The 19933-nt window shown below is 50.7% G+C and overlaps 9 protein-coding genes across 9 annotated transcripts; 6 read left to right on the top strand and 3 right to left on the bottom strand.

The window, feature by feature from the left end:
• Positions 1 to 121: 121 nt before the first annotated feature.
• Positions 122 to 2384, top strand: ASPVEDRAFT_194856 (uncharacterized protein; the record flags this gene model as incomplete). Its single annotated transcript, XM_040809168.1, has 6 exons — positions 122 to 405; positions 460 to 687; positions 748 to 821; positions 871 to 1295; positions 1369 to 2174; positions 2233 to 2384. The coding sequence occupies 5 exons, from the start codon at positions 122 to 124 to the stop codon at positions 1915 to 1917; spliced, it is 1560 nt and encodes a 519-aa protein (XP_040669069.1). The 3' UTR covers positions 1918 to 2174; positions 2233 to 2384.
• Positions 2385 to 2774: 390 nt separating this feature from the next.
• ASPVEDRAFT_84756 (sugar porter family MFS transporter) lies at positions 2775 to 4376 on the top strand (the record flags this gene model as incomplete). Its single annotated transcript, XM_040817594.1, has 2 exons — positions 2775 to 2890; positions 2951 to 4376. 2 exons carry the CDS (start codon positions 2775 to 2777, stop codon positions 4374 to 4376), a joined length of 1542 nt encoding a protein of 513 aa, XP_040669068.1.
• A 776-nt stretch (positions 4377 to 5152) lies between these two features.
• Positions 5153 to 6783, top strand: ASPVEDRAFT_73026 (uncharacterized protein). The gene is made up of 2 exons (XM_040816182.1): positions 5153 to 5453; positions 5520 to 6783. Exons 1-2 carry the CDS (start codon positions 5299 to 5301, stop codon positions 6697 to 6699), a joined length of 1335 nt encoding a protein of 444 aa, XP_040669067.1. The 5' UTR covers positions 5153 to 5298; the 3' UTR covers positions 6700 to 6783.
• Positions 6784 to 6971: 188 nt separating this feature from the next.
• On the top strand, positions 6972 to 8762 carry ASPVEDRAFT_730739 (putative sulfate/molybdate transporter). Its single transcript, XM_040816186.1, has 2 exons — positions 6972 to 6990; positions 7041 to 8762. The coding sequence occupies exon 2, from the start codon at positions 7047 to 7049 to the stop codon at positions 8346 to 8348; it is 1302 nt and encodes a 433-aa protein (XP_040669066.1). The 5' UTR covers positions 6972 to 6990; positions 7041 to 7046; the 3' UTR covers positions 8349 to 8762.
• ASPVEDRAFT_42823 (uncharacterized protein) lies at positions 8175 to 9092 on the bottom strand. Its single transcript, XM_040812670.1, has one exon. It carries the CDS (start codon positions 8853 to 8855, stop codon positions 8553 to 8555), a length of 303 nt encoding a protein of 100 aa, XP_040669065.1. The 5' UTR covers positions 8856 to 9092; the 3' UTR covers positions 8175 to 8552.
• Positions 9093 to 9298: 206 nt separating this feature from the next.
• ASPVEDRAFT_29827 (phytanoyl-CoA dioxygenase family protein) lies at positions 9299 to 10237 on the top strand (the record flags this gene model as incomplete). The annotated part of the gene is made up of 1 exon (XM_040810279.1): positions 9299 to 10237. One exon carries the CDS (start codon positions 9299 to 9301, stop codon positions 10235 to 10237), a length of 939 nt encoding a protein of 312 aa, XP_040669064.1.
• Positions 10238 to 10373: 136 nt separating this feature from the next.
• ASPVEDRAFT_134134 (snoRNA-binding rRNA-processing protein UTP15) lies at positions 10374 to 11990 on the bottom strand (the record flags this gene model as incomplete). Its single annotated transcript, XM_040807093.1, has 1 exon — positions 10374 to 11990. The coding sequence occupies one exon, from the start codon at positions 11988 to 11990 to the stop codon at positions 10374 to 10376; it is 1617 nt and encodes a 538-aa protein (XP_040669063.1).
• Positions 11991 to 15030: 3040 nt separating this feature from the next.
• Positions 15031 to 17667, top strand: ASPVEDRAFT_53771 (uncharacterized protein; the record flags this gene model as incomplete). Its single annotated transcript, XM_040814838.1, has 2 exons — positions 15031 to 15260; positions 15318 to 17667. 2 exons carry the CDS (start codon positions 15031 to 15033, stop codon positions 17665 to 17667), a joined length of 2580 nt encoding a protein of 859 aa, XP_040669062.1.
• A 957-nt stretch (positions 17668 to 18624) lies between these two features.
• Positions 18625 to 19459, bottom strand: ASPVEDRAFT_53770 (uncharacterized protein; the record flags this gene model as incomplete). The annotated part of the gene is made up of 4 exons (XM_040814837.1): positions 18625 to 18798; positions 18870 to 19160; positions 19217 to 19278; positions 19360 to 19459. The coding sequence occupies 4 exons, from the start codon at positions 19457 to 19459 to the stop codon at positions 18625 to 18627; spliced, it is 627 nt and encodes a 208-aa protein (XP_040669061.1).
• Between the last annotated feature and the right edge of the window lie 474 nt (positions 19460 to 19933).

Genomic DNA, 19933 nt, shown 5'->3' with positions numbered 1-19933 from the left:
GATGTCTCCAACAATATTGGATATATAAAGACCAAAAACACCCTAGATACCTATGCAACTTTATTTAAACATAGATTCATTCTTTTAACTCCCCCTGGAAGAGCACAGTTTTCTCTTCATCATGTCCCCATCACGTCCTTCTCTCCCATCTGACATAGAGGTTGAAGGAAAAAGGAGCCCAGAGACAGACACCAAAGGGTTGTCCGAGAGGCACATTGAGGATGTCTCAGAATTCCACAAGTCACAGCCCCCTGAGGGTGTCTATATCTCTCCTGAAGAGATCCAGGCGCAGTTCAATCTTTTGCGCGATCTCAGCCCTGATCAAATGATCACGCTCAATAAACGTGTTCTGAAGAAGATAGATTGGCACACAATGCCTTGTGTCACCTTGATGTTCCTGATGAAGTATACTCTCTTATCAAACATCAACATTGTCCAAGCAACTGACTAGGCTTCTAGTTATCTTGATCGTATCAATGTCTCCAATGCGCGTCTAGCAGGACTGCAAAGTGACTTGCATATGAGTGATACCATCTGGAATGCAGGGATATCGACCTTCTATGTCGGCTATCTTGTTGGTCAACTTCCTGGGAATTTGCTTATGGCTAAATCGAATCCACGCTGGTTTCTTCCAATCATGATGCTTATGTGGAGCGCCGGGACTATTTGCATGCCGGCCATGACCAAGTGAGTGTTGTCAAGCCCGACACCTATTCAATTGGAATAGATCTAACTATCCATCCGCAGCGGTGCAGGTTTCTGCGTAGTTCGATTCTTTATTGGTCTGGCCGAGGCACCTTTTTTTCCTGCCCTCACCCTACGTAAGCAAATTTTACACATTGCCTGGCACTGTCTAAGCTGACAACGCAGTCACATCTTCCTGGTATACCAAGGAAGAGTCACCTATGCGAATGGCCATATGGCACGCCGGGAATACCATTTCCAACATCATATCGGGATTCCTAGCCGCCGGTATCCTCGAACATATGGAAGGTGTTAGCGGCTTGCATGCTTGGCAATGGTTCTTCCTAATCGAGGGTATAGCATCGATTATTGTTGCAGGCGGTTCTTTTATTTTCCTGCCCGCTTGGCCACATAATACTCGCTTTCTGTCGGAGGAGGAAAGCCAGATGGCCGAGTACCGTGTGCGTCTGTCCAACGGCGGGCGTGATGAGACCGTTGGGGGAACTTGGGATGGATTGAAGGAAGCAGTAAAAGATCCTTTTACCTGGTTCTTCTGCCTCATGCACTTTGCGCTGGTTACTGCGCAGAGCTTTAAAGATTTTCTCCCATCGGTCAGTATATCTGCCACATACTTTATACGCCAACACGTCTTCATCAAAATATCAATGCTGACGAGTCAACTAGATAATAAAAACGTTTGGCTTCGACACAATGACCACATATCTTGTTCAAGCCCCCCCATATGCCATCGCCTACATCTTCGCTTGTGCTGTAGCGTGGTCCTGTGGCAGACTCCAAGAATCCACCTGGCACATTGTCATACCAATCATAGTCTCCGCTGGGGGCTGCAGTATCCTCATCAGCACGCTCAACGTCGGGGCGCGGTATTTCGGGATCATCCTCCTAATCTGTGGTACATACAGTGGGCTCAATCTACAACTGTCTTGGGAAACAACGGTGGTCCCGTCACCTCGAGCAAAAAAGGCTGCCCTGATTGCTATTGCCAACTGTATCAGTCAGTGCAGCCACTGGTTCAGCCCGTACTTTTACCCAACAAGCCAGGAACCGTTCTATCGTATGGGTGGCGGGTTGGTACTAATGGGGTGTGCACTAGTGGCGCTCTCTGCCTTTGCGGTCAATTGGCGAGGCAGGAGGCTCAACAAGAAATTAGATGAGGCTGAGGGATGGTCGCCCCATTCGGGAAACGAGCGGGGGTGGAGGTACAAACTATGAAGCGAGCGCTATTTCAATCGTTATTGGAAAGAAGGAGCATCAGACACTAGGTGTTCTATTGCGCCTGCCCTTTCCAGGAGCGTTCCACTGGGGGGGGCGATCTCCAGCTGGCAGGAGCAGATCCCCTCAGGTCAATTGCACCTGCCCGTTGGGGAAGAGCATTATATCCAGGCTAGTAATGCACCGCGTACCATTGTTCGAATTTGGAAGGCGCGAATCAATATCCCTATCAATGGTAGAAGTATATCACACTTATGGTAACTATATCATGCTTGACCCGCAAGTTAGTAGGCTTATTCTAATCTCCTCTCGCAGGATTAATGCCCACCGGATATTGATGGGCATTATTAACGTCTACAACCCGATAGCTACAGTCACCTGCCCCACAGACAACGGAAAGCTTTGAGTACCAATGTCACTTTTGGGTCTTCATTTCGTTCCACTGCCTACTGGTCTTTCACGATGAGTAGTGCCGTTGCTAAACGACACAACTCGGACGAAGATAGAAGCGGCAACCTCTGAGATTACAGGGCAAATTTCCGCCAGCGACTATTCCATGTTAGCCTCAGACTCATCTATAATTTGCCACTGGTGCTGAAATTACTATGGTAGCTCCGTTGTGTGTCATAGTTGGAGACAGTCGGCTGTTCGGCTACATGGCTCGTTTCCGACGGGAGCGTTAAGTCCGCGGGAGCTTAGGGCTAACTGTTATGCCTCATCCATGGGTCTATTCTCCAACCCAGCTACCCCAAATTATGTTTTCCAGAGCTTTGGAAAAGTATGCGGGGCGCGGATATAAACCTCTGTCTTCGGTATTTTTGTTTTGGCGCCAAAAAACCCCGGATCTAGCGAACACAATGCTTCGAGGACAAGCGCTGCGTCTGGCCCAGGTGCTTCTCACTGTTGCACCGGCCTTTATCACCTACGGTTACAACCAGGCGGGAGTAGGACCGCTAGCTACTCTGCAAACATGGTATGAATTCCAACTGTATCATGTACCAAATTGATGGAATCAGGGGCTTACGATTTCCAGGGTTCATATGTTTCCTGAGATCGACACGGTCAACACCGACGGCGCTATCAAAGAACGAAATTCAACAAGAAAAGGCGCAGTTATAGCCTCCCTCCAACTGGGCGCACTCCTAGGCGCGCTCTCATGCGCGTATCTTGGTGACTATCTTGGCCGGCGCAAGACCATCTTTCTAGGCGCGGTTATTGTTGTCATTGGCGAGCTGCTGGAGACTTCGGCTTTCAATGTTGCCCAATTTACTGTGGGCAGAGTTATACTTGGATTTGGCATTGGACAACTAAGCGCCACTGTGCCCGTTTTCCAGGCCGAGTGCAGTTCCGCAAAGCACCGAGGCCAGCACGTTGTTGTCGATGGTATCTGCATGGTTCTCGGCTTTGTGCTGTGCAACTGGATAGATTTTGGACTCAGCAAAACATCTGGTGACAAGCAGTTTCGTGTTCCGCTTGCCCTTTCTTTCATTTTCCCTCTCATAGTGCTTTTCTCCGTGTTTTCCCTCCCAGAATCTCCGCGATGGCTGGTCCTAGTAGGCCGCCCTGGCGAGGCCGCGCGCAGTTTAGCAGCGTATAGGGGTCTCCCTGAAGATGACGAGGCCATACAGGCAGAAATAGCAAGCATCGAGTCCTCATTGGAGCTCACCGAACAATCCGGTGCCATCACTCTTCGCGAAGTCTTTTCTAGGAATGACGAGGACCGTCTCTTCTATCGCCTCGCCTTGTGTATGGTTATCCAATTCTTCCAACAAATGTGCGGCGGCAACCTGATCTCAACTTATATTTCGACGATCTTCGAACAAAACCTCAAGCTAGGCAGTGACTTATCTCGAATTCTAGCCTCCAGCGCACTCACATGGAAATGTCTGTGCAATTTCATCCCATTCTTCGCCATTGACCGTCTTGGTCGCCGCAAGCTATTCATGTTCAGTGGCACCGGCATGTCGCTCTGTATGGTCGTCCTCGCAATCACAACCAGTTTTGACACCAGCAACAAGGCGGCGTCCGTTATTTCTGTGGCTTTTATTTGGCTATTTAATCTATTCTATCCAATTGGTTTCTCGGGTGCCAATTTCGTCTACTGCACCGAGGTCGCTCCCATGCAGCTCCGCGTCGCCATGGCTTCCATGTCCACAGCAAACAAGTGGCTATGGAACTTTGTGGTAGTTATGATCACACCCGTTGCCCTCGATACCATTGGGTACCGCTATTATATAGTCTACGCGGTTATCTCAGCCTGCATCCCTGTCTCAGTGTACTTCTTCTACCCCGAGACAATGGGCCGCAATCTGGAGTCTTTGAACAAAGTGTTCCGCGATGCACCGTCAATGTGGCATGTTGTGGATATGGCGAGAAATATTCCCAAGGGCGATGTGGCTGGAATGGACGTGGATCCCAGTGAGAAAAAGATTAGCGTGGAGGAAAAGGAGCATGTGTAATTGTTTCTTTTGATCCATGCCCTTCCGGCTCTCAGAGACCATCGCCGGCGTACTATGGAAGGACCCCAGTGGCATCTCTACTCAAGTGCTGCTATTATACATTGGCAACGCCTATACCTTGAGATATAATACGATTCACATGGTCCTGTACATGATAAATTACCTGTTTAGTAAAATATGAGCTATGACAGACTGCGCTATCAATACAAAGGCTCCTTCCAGTCTCAGGAAGTTAACTTCTCAGTCACACATTCCCAGTTCCAGCTCCCCTCCAAATCCATAAGGAAGGAGCAATCGTGTACTTGAGAAAGGAACGAAAGTTGGCTCCTTCCCACGAGTTCAGACGGGTGTGCATCGCGCCTTCCTAATCCAGCATATACACCCATTCGGGGATTCCCACATGGAAGGTGTGATGAAGCTCGCACCGTCCCTCCTTCCAGAATGGGGCAACCACATAGTACTCAGTCCCCTCTGCCAACGACATCGAATGCCATCCTGCTTTGCTCATTTCGTAAGTCGGCGCGGCACATGTTGGATGTTTGCATACGCCACTAGCAAATTTGTTGGCTTTCTGTAGACCAGTGATTACCTAGAATCCTCGTTTTGGGGAGGGAAGCTTCTGCCCAGATCGTAGCCTGACCACACCACCCACGCATGACCACCTCCGCTAAATAAGCAAACACAAAGACCAGTGCAAGACGTCATTCAGATATCCTGATATGTCTTCTCACGTATGGCTGTCAACCCCGCCTGTTCTGCAGGCAGGATCCAAATGCATGTCGCACAACTCACGCTCGCATTTCCCCTCTTCTGAAGCCCAAGCGCGTCTACAATGAGGGAGAGGTATATGTCCCTGTCTCCTGCTTTTTTTTTTTTTTTTCTCATTCATTGAGTTACTACCCTCTCGTCCTTCACGCCAAAAATGGTAAATAAGCAGAAGAAAAAGAAGCTTAATAAAATTGCGGTGGAGACAAGCGAGCCCGCAGTGTCTAGGGAGGTTCTTGAGAGAGCGCCTGAGGTCCCTGAGGACCCTGGCGAGGAGCTTCCAGAAATTGATTACAATCAACCGTCTTCTTCGTGAGTCATGTCGAAGTATGTCATTATGAAAAGTCCACTGACGAACTGAATTGTCTGCTGGAGTAGCCCTTATGAAATACCGATAGTGACTATCACAATCGGAAACAAGTCCTACGGTATTCCAGAGTATTATTTTCGCAAGGTTCCTCGGCTATCAAATAAATTGTCTACTTGGGACTCATACATCACGCTCTCGGACGTTCACGAGGATATTGGCCATACCATTGTGCATTTTCTGTATTCGGGCTCCTACGAGACGATAATCTCGCCACTTGATCGAGGTGTGGACCGTATTGCAAGAGAATATCGAAGAAGCGTTCTCGTATACGAAGCAGCCAGGACTTACGATATCTTCGATCTTGAGGCCCTTGCTAGAAGGTATATCGAGCATTTTGGCGAGGCTTTGTCTTTGTTCGATGTTCTGCGGACAGCCAAGGAGGTATTCTCAGCCCTTCCAGACGATGAGAGTTGGCTTCCCCATTATATCAAACAGAAACTGGAGCAGTCCTTCCTGGTTGATAAGTCTATCTTCACTGACGATGAGTTCTTTGGCATATTGGGGGAAGATCGTTACTTTAGTAACGCTATTTTCAAGATGATTCTTGAAATATACTCCACTCGTCTGCAGCTCTTAGAGAGCCGGCCTGCCCACAAGAGCTCAACTAATGGATATCCGGACATGGGGCAGGCTGGTTCAGAATCCCCAGCAATGAAGCATGACGATCAAGAATATCCTGAATCGTACGATGTACCGAATGAAGCTCCATCCGAAGAAGCTCCTGCGGATAATTACCCTCCAGATGAGCCATATCCGGTCGAGTATTACCCAGAGCCGGAAGAGGCGTCACCAGAGCCACCTTCTTTTGGTGATCACTCACCAGAGCTCGTGCCACCTGAGCCATACCCTGAAGAATATACGCCGAAATCTCTAGCTGAAGGGTCTCTATATCCACCTAGGCCGCGTTCTGTTGATGATTATTCCGACGAACCTGTACCCGAACCATGTCCTGTCGAGGCTTACGCGCCAGAGCCCACGCCGTGTGAGCCGTACCCAGAAGAATGCACGCCGGAAGCTCCAGCTGAAGAGCCTCCATCTCCTCCTGAGGAAAACGCTGTCAGGACGTCGACTGCCGCAAACTTGATGACAAACATCAGCCTGTATAACGATTGGGAAACCCTTTCAAAGAAGGAACAACTCAAAAGGCGAAAAGCACTCAGGAAGATGGGTCTTCCGGTTCCTACATAGCGCTCGCAGCTTGAGTTATAGTCCGAGGCATAGTATAGGACGAATTGAAATTGACATCTGAGTAAACAATCTCCATGAGAGCTGTGTTGGTAGAGGATTTGGGTGTTGTTTTTCCGCGGGGATTTACGTCATGTGGTTCGCATCTGATATGCCTGATTGGGACTAGTGTCTCTGCCTGAGTATAAGAGCATCCCCTCACGCCCACTCTTGCTCCTCTCTTCCTTCGGCTTACTTACGCATCTTTCTTCCTCTAAACTCTCAAGGTAGAATACTGAAATCTCCCAAACTATAGTCATCTCTAGAAATTAATTCTTATTGTATCATCTCTAACAAACACCCAGATAAATATGCAATCCCGGCTTCGGTCAATTACAAAACACAACGTCTCCACGTTCCGGCGGCATTATGTCTCTGAGATCGCCGGCTCTCTTGGGGATCTTGGGACTTTTCTTCCCATTGCACTAGCCCTCGCCTCGAATGGAACGGTCTCCCTTGCAAGCACTTTTATATTCTCTGGTCTATTCAACATTTTGACGGGACTCTTCTTCGGCCTTCCACTGCCAGTGCAACCAATGAAAGCCATTGCCGCAATGGCTCTCGCTCAGTCCTTCTCTCCCGGCTCCATCGCAGCTGCGGGGATCTTTGTGGCTGTTGTTCTCTTCGTGGGGAGCGTGACCGGGTTACTCGAATGGTTTACCCGCGTAATTCCTATTCCCGTCATCAAGGGAATCCAGGTCGGCGCTGGATTGTCTTTGGTGATGGCAGCCTGCACAACCCTGCATAGCCTTGGATGGATTCACCCTTCGTGGGCCGACAATCGCCTCTGGGCGATTGGTGTCTTTGTCGCGCTTCTTCTCACCAACTCCGCTGCCAGACGTCTGCCGTACGCCCTTGTTGTCTTTATCATAGGTATAATCCTGGCGATCATCCGTAGCGCGCTATCGTCCCATCTTCCCTCATTTGCATTCTGGCATCCGCATATTGTGGTTCCAGTCGGCCACGAATGGTCCAAAGGCGCCATCGATGCCGGTCTCGGCCAGCTTCCACTCACGACATTGAACTCTGTCATAGCGGTCGTGCATCTCGCCGCTGATCTGCTACCGTCTGTCCCGACTCCTTCTGTAACCGCCATCGGCCTCAGTGTCTCCTTAATGAATCTAGTCGGTGTTTGGTTCGGCGCTATGCCCGTCTGCCACGGTTCCGGAGGGTTGGCCGCACAATACCGATTCGGTGCGCGCTCAGGGGCAAGTGTCGTGTTTCTCGGAGTATGCAAGTTGATACTCGGTCTCGTATTCGGGGAGAGCCTAGTCGATCTATTGCACCGTTTCCCGAAAGCGCTCCTGGCTGTTATGGTTATTGCGGCTGGTCTGGAACTAGTCCGCGTCGGCGAGAGCCTGAATACCTCTGGCGCGCGGGACCTGGGAAGACATGCCGAGGACGCGAATGATTCGTCTCGGTTCCATTTAAGCGAGGAGGAGCGAACGCGCAGGTGGATGGTCATGATGATTACAGTAGGACTACTGATCGGGTTTAAAAACGACGCTATAGGGTTCGTGGCGGGAATGCTATGTCACTGGGCTTATGAGTTGCCAGGCCTTGTACACCGTGCAAAACACCGCTGGTCGGAGGGGAGAGTTCGGCTGCCATAAGATCTAGCATAAGAGAAAGCAATACGGTATACACTATACAGGACAGGGAGCAATTATACACAACTTGAAACGACTGCATCGGAAAATTATGGCATTTACGACTAGATAAACAGAGCAGAGCATAAGAGTACATCTCCATCTCAAATCAATTTCATGGCGTCATAGAATCATCCCATTCTCCTTGTGTCACTGTTGAAACAATTCTCAACTGGTTTTCTCAAAGTCATCCTCCTCATCAACATCCTCAATCCTCCTCGTCATACCCTCGGATTTCGCGTCAGGCAAGGCAGCTAACTCTCGTCCCTGCTCGTCAAAGCGGCGCTCCTCGACGATAACGGGCTGGCCAAGATCTTGCTGGATTGTGCGGACAGTGGTCGTGCCGTCGGGCTCGGTGTGCGAAGAGGTAGTGTAGCGGTGGCCGGATTCAGTGTGCTGCTGGCCGTCGGAGCTGTAGCTGGAGCTCGAGGCAGAGAAGAAAGATTGGGAGGAGGACTGCATGTTGGACATTTTGCAGTTTATCGGTTCGAGCGGATTCGTTTGTATAGGTAGAGATGAGGTTGTTTGTTGTGAAATAGGCGAGAGAAATGGGTGGATATATAGACCTGTGTGGCGAGGGCTGATGTCATTTGTTGGGATTATTTTATCATACATAGTAACCGGGTAACCATGATGCAAATCTGTTGGTGAACCAGGTACCAAACAGCTCAGAGCTGTTTAAACAAGTAATTTCGAGTCATGAGCACCTCCATTTCTTGTATACAGCTGGGCCAGCTCCAAAACTATGCCTAAACCGGGTAGGTTGAAGCTATTGCCAGCCAATCTGGAACCCCGCAGATAAGCGCATAAAAATCCCCCCCGCTTTTCCTCTTACTCCCAACACCTACCTTCAACTTCACCTGATTCTGAATTCTCTAAGAGAAAGGAAAGAAGCAGTAGCAACAACGGGAAAAATGCCCGGCCTAACCCCATCCCAACTAACCTCCTTCCACGAAAACGGCTACCTCGTGCTCCCCAACTACCTCACCCCCGAAGAAACCGCCTCGCTCATCACTGAAACAACCTCCCTCCTCTCAACCTTCGACCTCTCCACCCACCCCTTAACACAATTCACAACTGGCGACGACGAAAAGGACAACAAGCCCCATGTCGGCGACGACTATTTCCTAACCTCAGGCGACAAAGTCCGCTTCTTCTTCGAACCCGATGCCTTCGAAACGGATCCCAGCACGGGGAGCTCAAAACTCACCCGCCCCAAAGAAACAGCCGTGAATAAGATTGGACATGCCCTGCATTCTCTCTCGGATCCCTTTGAGGCTGTGACGCTGAGCGAGCGGAACGCTGGGATCGCGCGGAGTCTGGGCTTCCAGGATCCTCGCGTCTTGCAGAGTATGGTTATTTGCAAGCAGCCCGGTATTGGTGGTGCGGTGCCGCCGCATAAGGACTCGGAGTTTCTATATACGAGTCCGCCGAGTGCGGTGGGGTTCTGGATTGCGCTGCAGGATGCGGGGCCTGGGAATGCGACGCTGGCGATGTATAAGGGATCGCATCGGAGGCCTGGGGGGAAGGTTCAGAGGAGGTTTGTGAGAAGGTATAATGAGGAAGGGGAGGTTTGTGGGACGGAGTTTGTGAATAATGAGGGAGCGGAGTTTCCAAAGGGTTTAGAGGTTGCGGGTGAGGATGAGGAAGGGGAGGTGGAGGTTTTGGATGTTAAGGCTGGGTCGTTGGTGCTTATCCATGGGAACGTTTTACATAAGAGTGAGAAGAACACCGGCGGGAAGAGTCGGTATGCGTATACGTTTCATGTCATCGAAGGCGGGGAGGGGTGGGAGTATGATGGGCGGAATTGGTTGCAACCGCCGGAGGAGGGTTTCTCGAGGTTATACAAGTGATTATCGGTGTAGATAAAAGATAGGAAAGTTGATGCATGTATTCATTGCATTACTATATCAGAAGTGCTGTACAAATCCGTTTTTTACCATCCCAACCTTAACTCCAGGCCATGTAAAAGATTGTATCTATGTCATGTTATGCGCGCAGCATGTCTAACATCCCCTTCGTCTCAAATGCTTGGTGCGCAAAGTCCACTTCGTCTCGCACGCGCCAGTGCAGCCGCTCCACCATCTTGTCGATCTGTTCTGACTGCCCGAGATTGCCTGAGTAAATGTCCAACACGTTCATTGCAACTTCGACGCTCAGCGCCACGAGCCTTGGCTCCGTGATGTTCTTGTATATCCACTGCAAGACCGGCTGGAGTGTCACCTCATCTCGTCCCCGCAGCGCCGCACGCAGCGCCGAGCGATGCCGGAGCTCCGCGAAAAGAGTAAGCTGGGAAAGCTTGTCGTTTGTAGCGAGGACGTGGTCAAGGGCAGCGGAGTAGCGTCCCTTGCGGAGGTCAAGTTCCCAGCCCTTCTCCTTCTTGCGCCTTCTCGCCTCGTTACCATCAATGACAATGTCCACGCCCTCGCCGACGAAGTCTAGTCCACGCCAGCGTCGCTTCCAAGCGGAACCCTTTTGTTTCTTCATCTTCTTGTCGTGCTCCTCAATCCTGCCTTCGAGTAGAGCCTCCATCTCCTTCTTTCGCTCTCGCTCCCGCGCCTTCTGTTGTCCGGACAGTCGTGTCTTGATCGAGAGAAGGCCGGACTGCATGCCGACGGCGATGTGCTTGTCTTCGCGAGTTGATCCGGATGTGATCGCACACAGAGACAGAATCGGAGACTGGTACTTGAAGCCGGCGACAACGTTCCACCCGGTCGTTTCATGAACCTTCAGGTGGCCATCAAGAGCACCACTCAGCAGCCGTTGTCCGTCAGAGGCCAAAGAAAGCGACGTAACCGTCTTCTGGTGGCTCTGGATCATATGCAACGGCTTTCCAGCGACAATGTCTAGAACAGCAATCTTATTGTCCGCTGCAGCAAGCACCGTCGTCCCCGTCGGCATCGGAAGAACACTTTCAAGAGGCGCGCCCATCTTAAAGGTCATGGCAGATCTGCCCTCCACACGAGGATCCCACAAGCGCACCGTGCGATCGTAACTACCAGAAAGCAATGAGCCCGATGAAGCCAACGAGCCTGGCATGAAAGCCGCAGTGCGCACATAGTCGGAGTGGCCAACAAAGGTCTTGATACTGCTCTCACTAGGGAGATCCCATAATCGCACAGTTCGGTCGTCGCTTGCTGAGAGAACAGATGTCGGATCACTGGGCGAAAACTTGCTCACCCAGACGGGTTGCTTGTGGTCTTTCCATGTCTTGAGAATCGCTCGCGATCCGACGTCAAACACCTGTATTGTGCCCGTATCATCACCGGCCACGAGAATCCGGCCATCGGGACGAACATCTGTGCCTCGCGCGGTATCGTCGAACCGTGTAATCGATCGGAGGAGTTTTCGTGTGCGGATGGAGTAGATCTGGACGCGGGCGCCGGTTGTGACGGTGAAGACATCGGGGGGCTGTGTTAGGGAGGGAAATACGGAAGCAGATGACGGCGCAGAAGGCTGTGTAATAGAATTGACTGGGCCGTTTGCCGGTGAGGGGATGAGGAGAGGGTTTTTAAACGTCTTCCAGTGTAGCTGCTCGGGGGTTAATTGCGATGCGGGCAGCTGAGGCAGCTTGACCTGGTTCGGTGGAAGGACGGGGGCCGCCATGGTTGGTGTAGAGAAGAACGACGCAGTCAATCGAGGGGCGGAGGTGGGCGGATTATACCGCGATCGCTCTTGAGCGCTGTGGCGTTATGCGTCTCGGTTGAAGCTGGATGAGGTCGAATCTTGACTTTTGGATGGATTTTTTTTCTGTTATCTCAATCAGTACGCTACTCCTAATCCGGTATTACTTACGGTTAGCGTGGTATGTAATTTACATTCATATGTAATTTAAGCATCATGTCTACAAACACTGAACATAAAAAAAAACACTTCTAAACATTTTGGTGAGAGTTTTATTGAATGGTGAGTCCTGAACTGTGTGTTGGTAGATAGAGAGCCGTTTTTGAGGGGGATATAACCCCCTTCTGCGCCGAGTGAGTGGTGCACTGAATAGTCCCTTGATTACGGAATAAGTATTGTACCATCTACGAGTACTTCAAACTTCTTCCCTTGAACTTCACGGTTAGTTGAGAAATAATGTCTTAGACCAACTGATTTCAAGCCGAAGTAGCATTCTCGCTCCATAACATTACTTATTAGAGTCCGTGGAGCCCATCCCGTCTTTGCAGCCACGCATCTCCACAGTATCCAGGTGCTCCAGGGCACAGAGGTTCAAGGAACGAACAGGCGGGTTACCATGGAAATGCACTGATGTCTAACTGATAGGTGGATAGCAATGATTATGATATCTGTGAGCACCTGGCTCAGTTTTGTCTCACTCCGTCCTCCTTGCGTGGTGCTCGCTCAGACCCATCTATGGAGCGGACCAGACCTGACTCTTAAGACTGTCCGTTCAAGAATCCCAAAAGGTACCTGGCTTTCTCAGTACCATTAAAGTAGCCTCTTTAGTTTTATGTAAAGTCCATCTCCTAAACTTGTATGCAATTTCCCAAAAAATACAGTGCCCTTCAATATGCTGATAACCATAACCAGGGCCAAAGAGGGGACACGGTCGCCGCCTAGGCATCCATTCAGAGTAATTAAAGAGACTCTGAAGGCTACCGGGATACTATGTCTGATAGTGCAAATTCTATAATAATTCATCTTGCCATCAGCTGTGGGACGGCATCGAGTGAAGCCCGAGCAAACCGAAAAGTTGAATATCGTATCTTCACGCCAGCATCAGTCTCTCTAATCATCATACTGATTGAAGAGGTAGCCAGTCATATCCATGAAGACAGAAATGTACTCGAACTTTGGGCTGAGCAGTATATATTGTTGCCTGTAGGTTTGGTCGACGCCTCTCTAGCATAACAGGTTCGCCCATGGTGTTGGGCACGGCATATCCCCAATGAATAACATCAGCCCGGAGGTTTCAGTCAGAAGTTTCACAACGTACTTAAAGGACATCATCCAACTGGTGAGTATATGATCCAACCCCGCTTCGCGTACACGGCTACTGAAGTCATCAGCCGGGCCGATCTTTGATGAGACGTGCAAGCAAACGTAATAATCCGTCATCACTCGGCAGTGCACGGGTTGGAGGCCATTTCGATGTTAGTAGTCTGGCTGCCTAAATACATGAGCAGTACGGAGCTTGAAGGTTCTATTAAAGATTCGAGGGGGGGTGCCATGGCTAGTGGATATGGCAGGGCAGCCCGGGCCATACAGGATTTGCTCGGCTTGAGAGCGAGCGTAAACCCGAACCGGTGCGCCTACTTCGTATAATTTTCTTCTTTTTTTGCATGCGTGCTTCATAATATGGGTATATATTTTCAGCGTTATGGTTCGTCTATGCTGGAATTTGACAATGGGATGTGACAATACTAGTGTTCTCTATAGATATATATATATATATATATTATCAAGTGCGGCCAGAGGCTAAATTTTCGCCGGCTGCATCGAACACACCACTAATATATCTTTATAATTGGAGACCGTTTGATAGCTACCTATCCCAAAGTTTCCTGTTAGACCACGAAACAGGCATTTACTCACCGGTACATGGTGAATGTGGAGTCAACACCGTTGATGGCTGCGATGGATCTTTAGTGGGTCATTTCAGGCACAGGTTAATTCCCCATAAAATCTCAGGATGCAGATTGCAGAATCTAAAACAAGGCTTTAGTGAATTTTAAAGGCTCAATCTGGCTACAGTGGATACGGGGGATCATGCAACATTGATTGAATCACCATTGACCCATTCCGGTAATCACCAGTCGACAGCTGAGGCTTGACCGCTGCGCGGCGTTTTGCCTTCCTTAGGAATGTATTACCACTGCAATTGGAAGGAGACTTGCGCTGTCAAAGCGGTGGTCATCGACTCCACAGAATTTGAACGAGGTCCAGAACTTGCAGCGACTCCAGAAATATGCGGCGGCATGAACGTGACAGGGCTTAGGCGCAGGCTAACGCGGGCTGGGGATTTAGTGAGATCATTGCGTTAGGCTTCCGGATTCCTTGATTTCGGCCGGTCTATTTTTACTCAGGCAGCAGGATTGGCCACAGTCAGCTTCTTTCCGTCGCGTTTTCTGGTGGAGCTATGTCAAAGCACCTTCTGTCTTGTTTTGACTGTGGCAATTCACTGGATGCTTGTCGGGTGGTTGATGTTGTGCAGCTTAAACTTTATGCCCGTAATTTTACAGTCACAGGCCGTACTGGCAGTGGGTCCTACCAAGGATCACGTCGATGCAGGAACAAGCGATCGGCCAATGGCGAGGCGTACGAGCTCCACCACCAGCCACCCCCCAGCCTCCCAAATCCTGGTCTGGGCCAATGACGGTGAGGGCCTCGATAAGCGGAGGGCAGTCGATTGTTTTCCCCTCGTCGCCCAGCTTGGATCTCCCAGTCTGTCTCATCTCTTCTGTCTCAGTTTCTCTCCTTGTCTTCTCCCTCCACGAGACATTGCACTTGAGCTGTACAGCTTTCCCTTCTGTCTCTCTTTCCTTTTTGTCTGGTGCTTGGTCGAGTCGCTCCTTGCACCTTGATAACCGCCTTGCGTCGCGTGTGGCCCGCTCGTTGCCCAGGTACTTCTTGACCTTTTGACAGATGTGGTAGCCTCTTCTCGAGTTTCTTTTCTTTTCTTTCTCTCAAACTTTTTGCCATGGCTGCCAAACCACCCCGGATGACCAGTGTGAATCATGCGGCCGGCATCTTTGCCGACATGTCCGTCGACGGTCCTGCCATCGGCACTCTCGTGGCCGTCGTAGACCGTGCAAAGAACCTTCCCAATCGAAAGACTATGGGGAAGCAAAACCCTTACTGCGCGGCTCGTCTCGGGAAAGAGGCCCAGAAGACGGGCACCGACCTGCGTGGAGGCCAAACGCCCAAATGGTAAGATTTTGGTGGCAAGGGAGTGTTAGCAGATGCCTTCCGGCTAATCTTGTGTAGGGACCAGGAACTCCGCTTTACCGTGCACGACTCGCCCGACTACTTGCGATTAAAGCTTTCCGTCTTCAATGATGACAAACGAACCGACATGATTGGCGAGACTTGGATTGATTTGCAAGACCTCATTATACCCGGAGGCAGCCAGAGTGACCAATGGCACACACTGCAGTTCCGTGGAAAATACGCCGGCGAGATCCGTCTCGAAATGACTTATTACGATACTCGGCCCGAGGATGAGGCCGTCATAGAAAGGAGGACGCAGGGAACGGAGAGGGCTGTCAAGACTACTAGTGGCAGCAGCAGGAACACTGTGCCCGTTGCCCCATCCCCGTCGTCATCCCTCTCAGGGCCGCGTCAGCTGAAAGAGGTCAAACGTCGCCCTTTACCGACCGACCCTACTGGATCTGTCGCACCACGCCCTGCTCCCGAGAAAGCATACTCCTCTCCAGCACCTTTGCCTACCTCGCATGCATCTCGACCATACGATGGGGTTCCCACTCCTCCATCCAGCTCTGGCATGGACTACGCTCACCAGCCTCGTCCGATGGCACCCCCGGTTGAGCAATATGATGCACCCTACGGTTTGCCATCGCCAGCATCGCGTCCACGGACGTACGAAACCCCAGACGACTTCCAACGAGACTGGAGTGCTCCGGCTCCGGCACCGGTCCCAGCTCCAGGAAGACGTCCACCACAGGGTCACCCACAAGAGCAAACTTATGCTTCGCGAGCAGAGCCGGATTACTATGCCAGACCACGTTCTGGCTATGACAACGCTCCACCTGTGGACTACAGATCTATGAGACAAGACTTACAAGCAGGTCGACAGGATCCCTACCAGGAATTTGATGTGTATGCACCGGCTCATGAAGCCCCACGGCCAAACAGTCGCCATTACAACCAGCCGTATATGTCGCAAGACCAATACGTGTATGGTGCAGAAGAGTCTCAGGTTCCTCGTTATCACCAAGCTTCCAGTAGCATGTCTGCGCGCCACCGCCTAGAGTACCCCCAGGAAAGCGAGCCGGATCACTATCGGCCACACAGCAACTCACAACCCAGGCGAGGTCGTGACTACCACGCGGAATATGCAGCCATGCAACCGCGTGTGGAAGATGAAGATGAAGAAGGACCGCCACCTCCCCCGCCCGTCCATCGGTCAGGATTGGTTCAAGCTAGCCAACAGTTAGTACCGTCACCAACTCCTTCGTACAAAGCTTACTCCCCAGAGTACGGCCCTCCAGAGATGAACTTCCCCCAGCCTACGGAGCTGATGATCGGGGAGGACAAGTTCCCCGACCTCCCCCCCATTACGAACGGCCCATCCATGCCACCCAGCCTGGTCGCTGGACTTGACCCGATGGTTGCAGACGTGGAGTCTGATCGGGCCGTGAACGAGATGCAGGCCCGGAGACGCAGCGGCATCTTCGAGGAAGACCTCGCCATTAGCCGCAGCCACGAACCCTCTCCTATCATGCCGCCTTACCCGGCAGATAACGCGCCCGCCGAAGACCATCGTCGGTCACTCGTCACCCGAAAGTCCATAAATGCAGAAAGTCCCAGTAATCAACTGGTGCTGCGAAAATCTGTCAGCCCTAGGCCACCTATTTCCAGAAGTCGCGGTAGCTCTCAGGTCTCCGGCTCACAGATTCCGTTCTCCCCGGATTCATTCGATTCATATAACCCGAACGCAGCCCGTGCTGCTATAACCAAAGACCCGGCGCCGGCGTACGACACTCCTTCAGAAGCGATGGAAGCGGCCAGAAGAAGTGAAGCCGCGGCGGGCCGAGAAGACGTCCCTATTATTGGTGATGACGGCCGTGAAATCGACCCGTCTGACCATCTCCCCTCGGATACGTGGGCGCCGGAACCAGACCGAAAACCGCGAAAACCTGGTGTTATAGTCCGCTTCCGAAATGCGCCTACTACTAAGATCGCGGCACGATCTAGCCCTCCAGCGCCTTCCAAGGACTACACCGTTCGTCCGATGTCATCATACGTGTCGAGTAATGAGCTAGATCGAACATCACCACGAACTGATTACAGTCGTGGTCGGCCAGGATACGGCGGCAGCCCTGGCGCTGGGCATGGACGGACATATAGTACACCTTCTCCGCAGCCCCAACAACGTCGAAAGTCAGTCTCACCCTCGCCCTCGCCGATGTACGCCCCTCCCCCCAACATCGGCCCACCAGTCCCTGCAAAGGTGCCGATTGGAGCGCCAGTAGGGTATAGCCAGGACCCGCTAAGCCGTGAGCTCAATTCGATTGATATCGGATCAGTTGGAATGAGCTCTGGGCGGGGAATGCGGAAATATGTCCCCAGACCTATGAGTGGATATGCCATGTAAGGCTGCAACACGCAGCACGGGCGACCAAAACAAATAATATACCCTGGCATGCTCTGTACAGACAAAGAAGGAAAAATGCATGCAGCGAATATACAACGAGCAAAATTGCGGAAAATTGAATGATCAACAAGACAATGATTGCATATATTATAGGAGTTTGGTTTTTTTTTTGTTCTTCTTTCGGTTCAAAGCTTTCGGTTTATTCACGTTTTTCATGTTTCTCTCGATGCTGTACTATATGATCCACATGAGAATGATATACCTGGTGTCTATGATTTAGATAAATACTATGCTGCTTACGATTTACTTCATTTATGCATCTCACTGACTGATCGTCTTATCCCGTATCTTGTATGGGTTGATTCCCAATCCTTTCCACTCATTTAACAGAACACATCCATGTATTTTAATTATCGCCTCTTTGGATACTCCATTTTAATTCTGGGACTGGACCTGTTTTATGACTTGGTCAATGTCCCAAGGTCGCCTAGTCAATAATGGTATGATGTCTTCTCTGGTCACTTTTCAACTGAGAGGTGCAGGCTGAACAGGGACAAGACCGCGAGCAGAGAAAAGGTGAGAACAACATGGCATAGTGATAGTGAGAGAGCAAGGCACTGTCATTAACATTATTAACCCACCAATCGTGGCTGTAGCCCGACGCCTACCTATATACTATACTATACTATCAAATCAGATCAACTCAACACAACAAGAGCCAAGCCAAGCATATAAACAAATGTACGATACCGCCATATTAGAACGTCAGCGTGGCATTAAGCCACTTATACATGTCATGTTTTATACCATGTATGTATATGAAGACAAGAAAGAGTATGACAACACGCTAATCAAGGGAGAAGGAAAAGAGAAAGAAAAGAAGAGCTCCAAGGTAAACACCTGAACCGCCTTTTAAGCCGGTAACGGAGACGATTTATAAAAGAAGTAAGAAATAAATCACGAGTGATCTGGTATCAACTCATACCCTCCCTCGGAGGGCAAGGTGTACCCAGCGAAGATTAAAGCCCCCGCTGAGACAACACTGACACACCAACTAACGGTGCAATAGATCCACGATTCATCGAGGCGCCAGCCAACGAAGAAACGCGCTTCGTTGTCGACCAAGTATGCCTGAAAGCGCCCCTGTTAGCTTTTGCCTATTTTTGCTTCCTACCACTCATTCATTAGAATGTATAACGTACCACAACTGACATGCTAGCCGCTTGAACAACAGCAGCTGAGAGAATCAAAATACTCAATATCTTCCATCCAGATTCACGCAGCGCCTTGTTGCCACCAAGGATAATCAAGTAGGCAACGACGCTCATCCCTTCCAGCACGACCGCAAACGACATCATAAAGCCGACGGTGCGCCACATGGAGCAGAAATACCGGTCTTCTGCGACGCAGTCTGAGCGCTTCGGAAAGCTCTCGCATGTATCGGTGAGGGAGGAACAGCGCCGGTGGAGGCCATAGGAGTAGTGGTATGTTGGCTGTGACGGTGCTTAGTTCGACTGCAGGCGATGCGACGACGAGCAGGTGGATGTACCTTTTCACTGTGGTAGCTGACCCAGTTAGGGACGATTATAGAGGCTATTGAGAGGCCGAATGCTGCGATGGGGATGGATGCTGTTAGTGTATACTGTATGCGCTCGGACTTGTAGGGGAAGGAAGGGCGGGGGCTGTACATACCGGCAAGAAAGACAATGAGGGAGGCAGTATAGGTAATTGTCTTGGTGAGGAAGCCGGTGTAGTTCCGGTCCTCACCGCGAGGGACTAGATGGAAGTCCATCTGGACGATGTATTGTCGTCGAGAGTCGATGGCGAGAGTCGACAATGACGCAGGCAGCCGTTTGATACCGACGCGTATACCCCAGAGAAAGAGGTGGAGAAGGGGTGGAGATGAATATAACAAGAAACCGAGAGCACAGACCGCCAGAACAGAGAGTTCACCGGGATGGAAGGGAGGGTTGCGAGGTCAGGAAAGGAAATGGGAGATGGAGGAGCAAGAGGAGCGGGCGGGATAACTGGAAGGTCGCAGCAGCACAGACACCGTGGCTTGCACCTGATCGCATCAATATTGCAGAGGGAATTTGTACCACCACTGCAGCTTCGGGCTATTCAAGCTTCCTATCTCCTCATCTGGCCTTGAAGCCAGTCTCATGCCGCCAATAATCATCAATCCTGCTTTGCCTCCTTCGCTCGACTTGCCCAGCCAATAGCCGCTGCTGCCGCTGGTGATCACACGAGGCTTGCGATGACAGGA

This window comes from Aspergillus versicolor (assembly GCF_001890125.1).
Source record: "Aspergillus versicolor CBS 583.65 unplaced genomic scaffold ASPVEscaffold_6, whole genome shotgun sequence".
Lineage (NCBI taxonomy): Eukaryota > Fungi > Ascomycota > Eurotiomycetes > Eurotiales > Aspergillaceae > Aspergillus > Aspergillus versicolor.
This window is presented reverse-complemented; position numbering and strand designations above follow the sequence as displayed.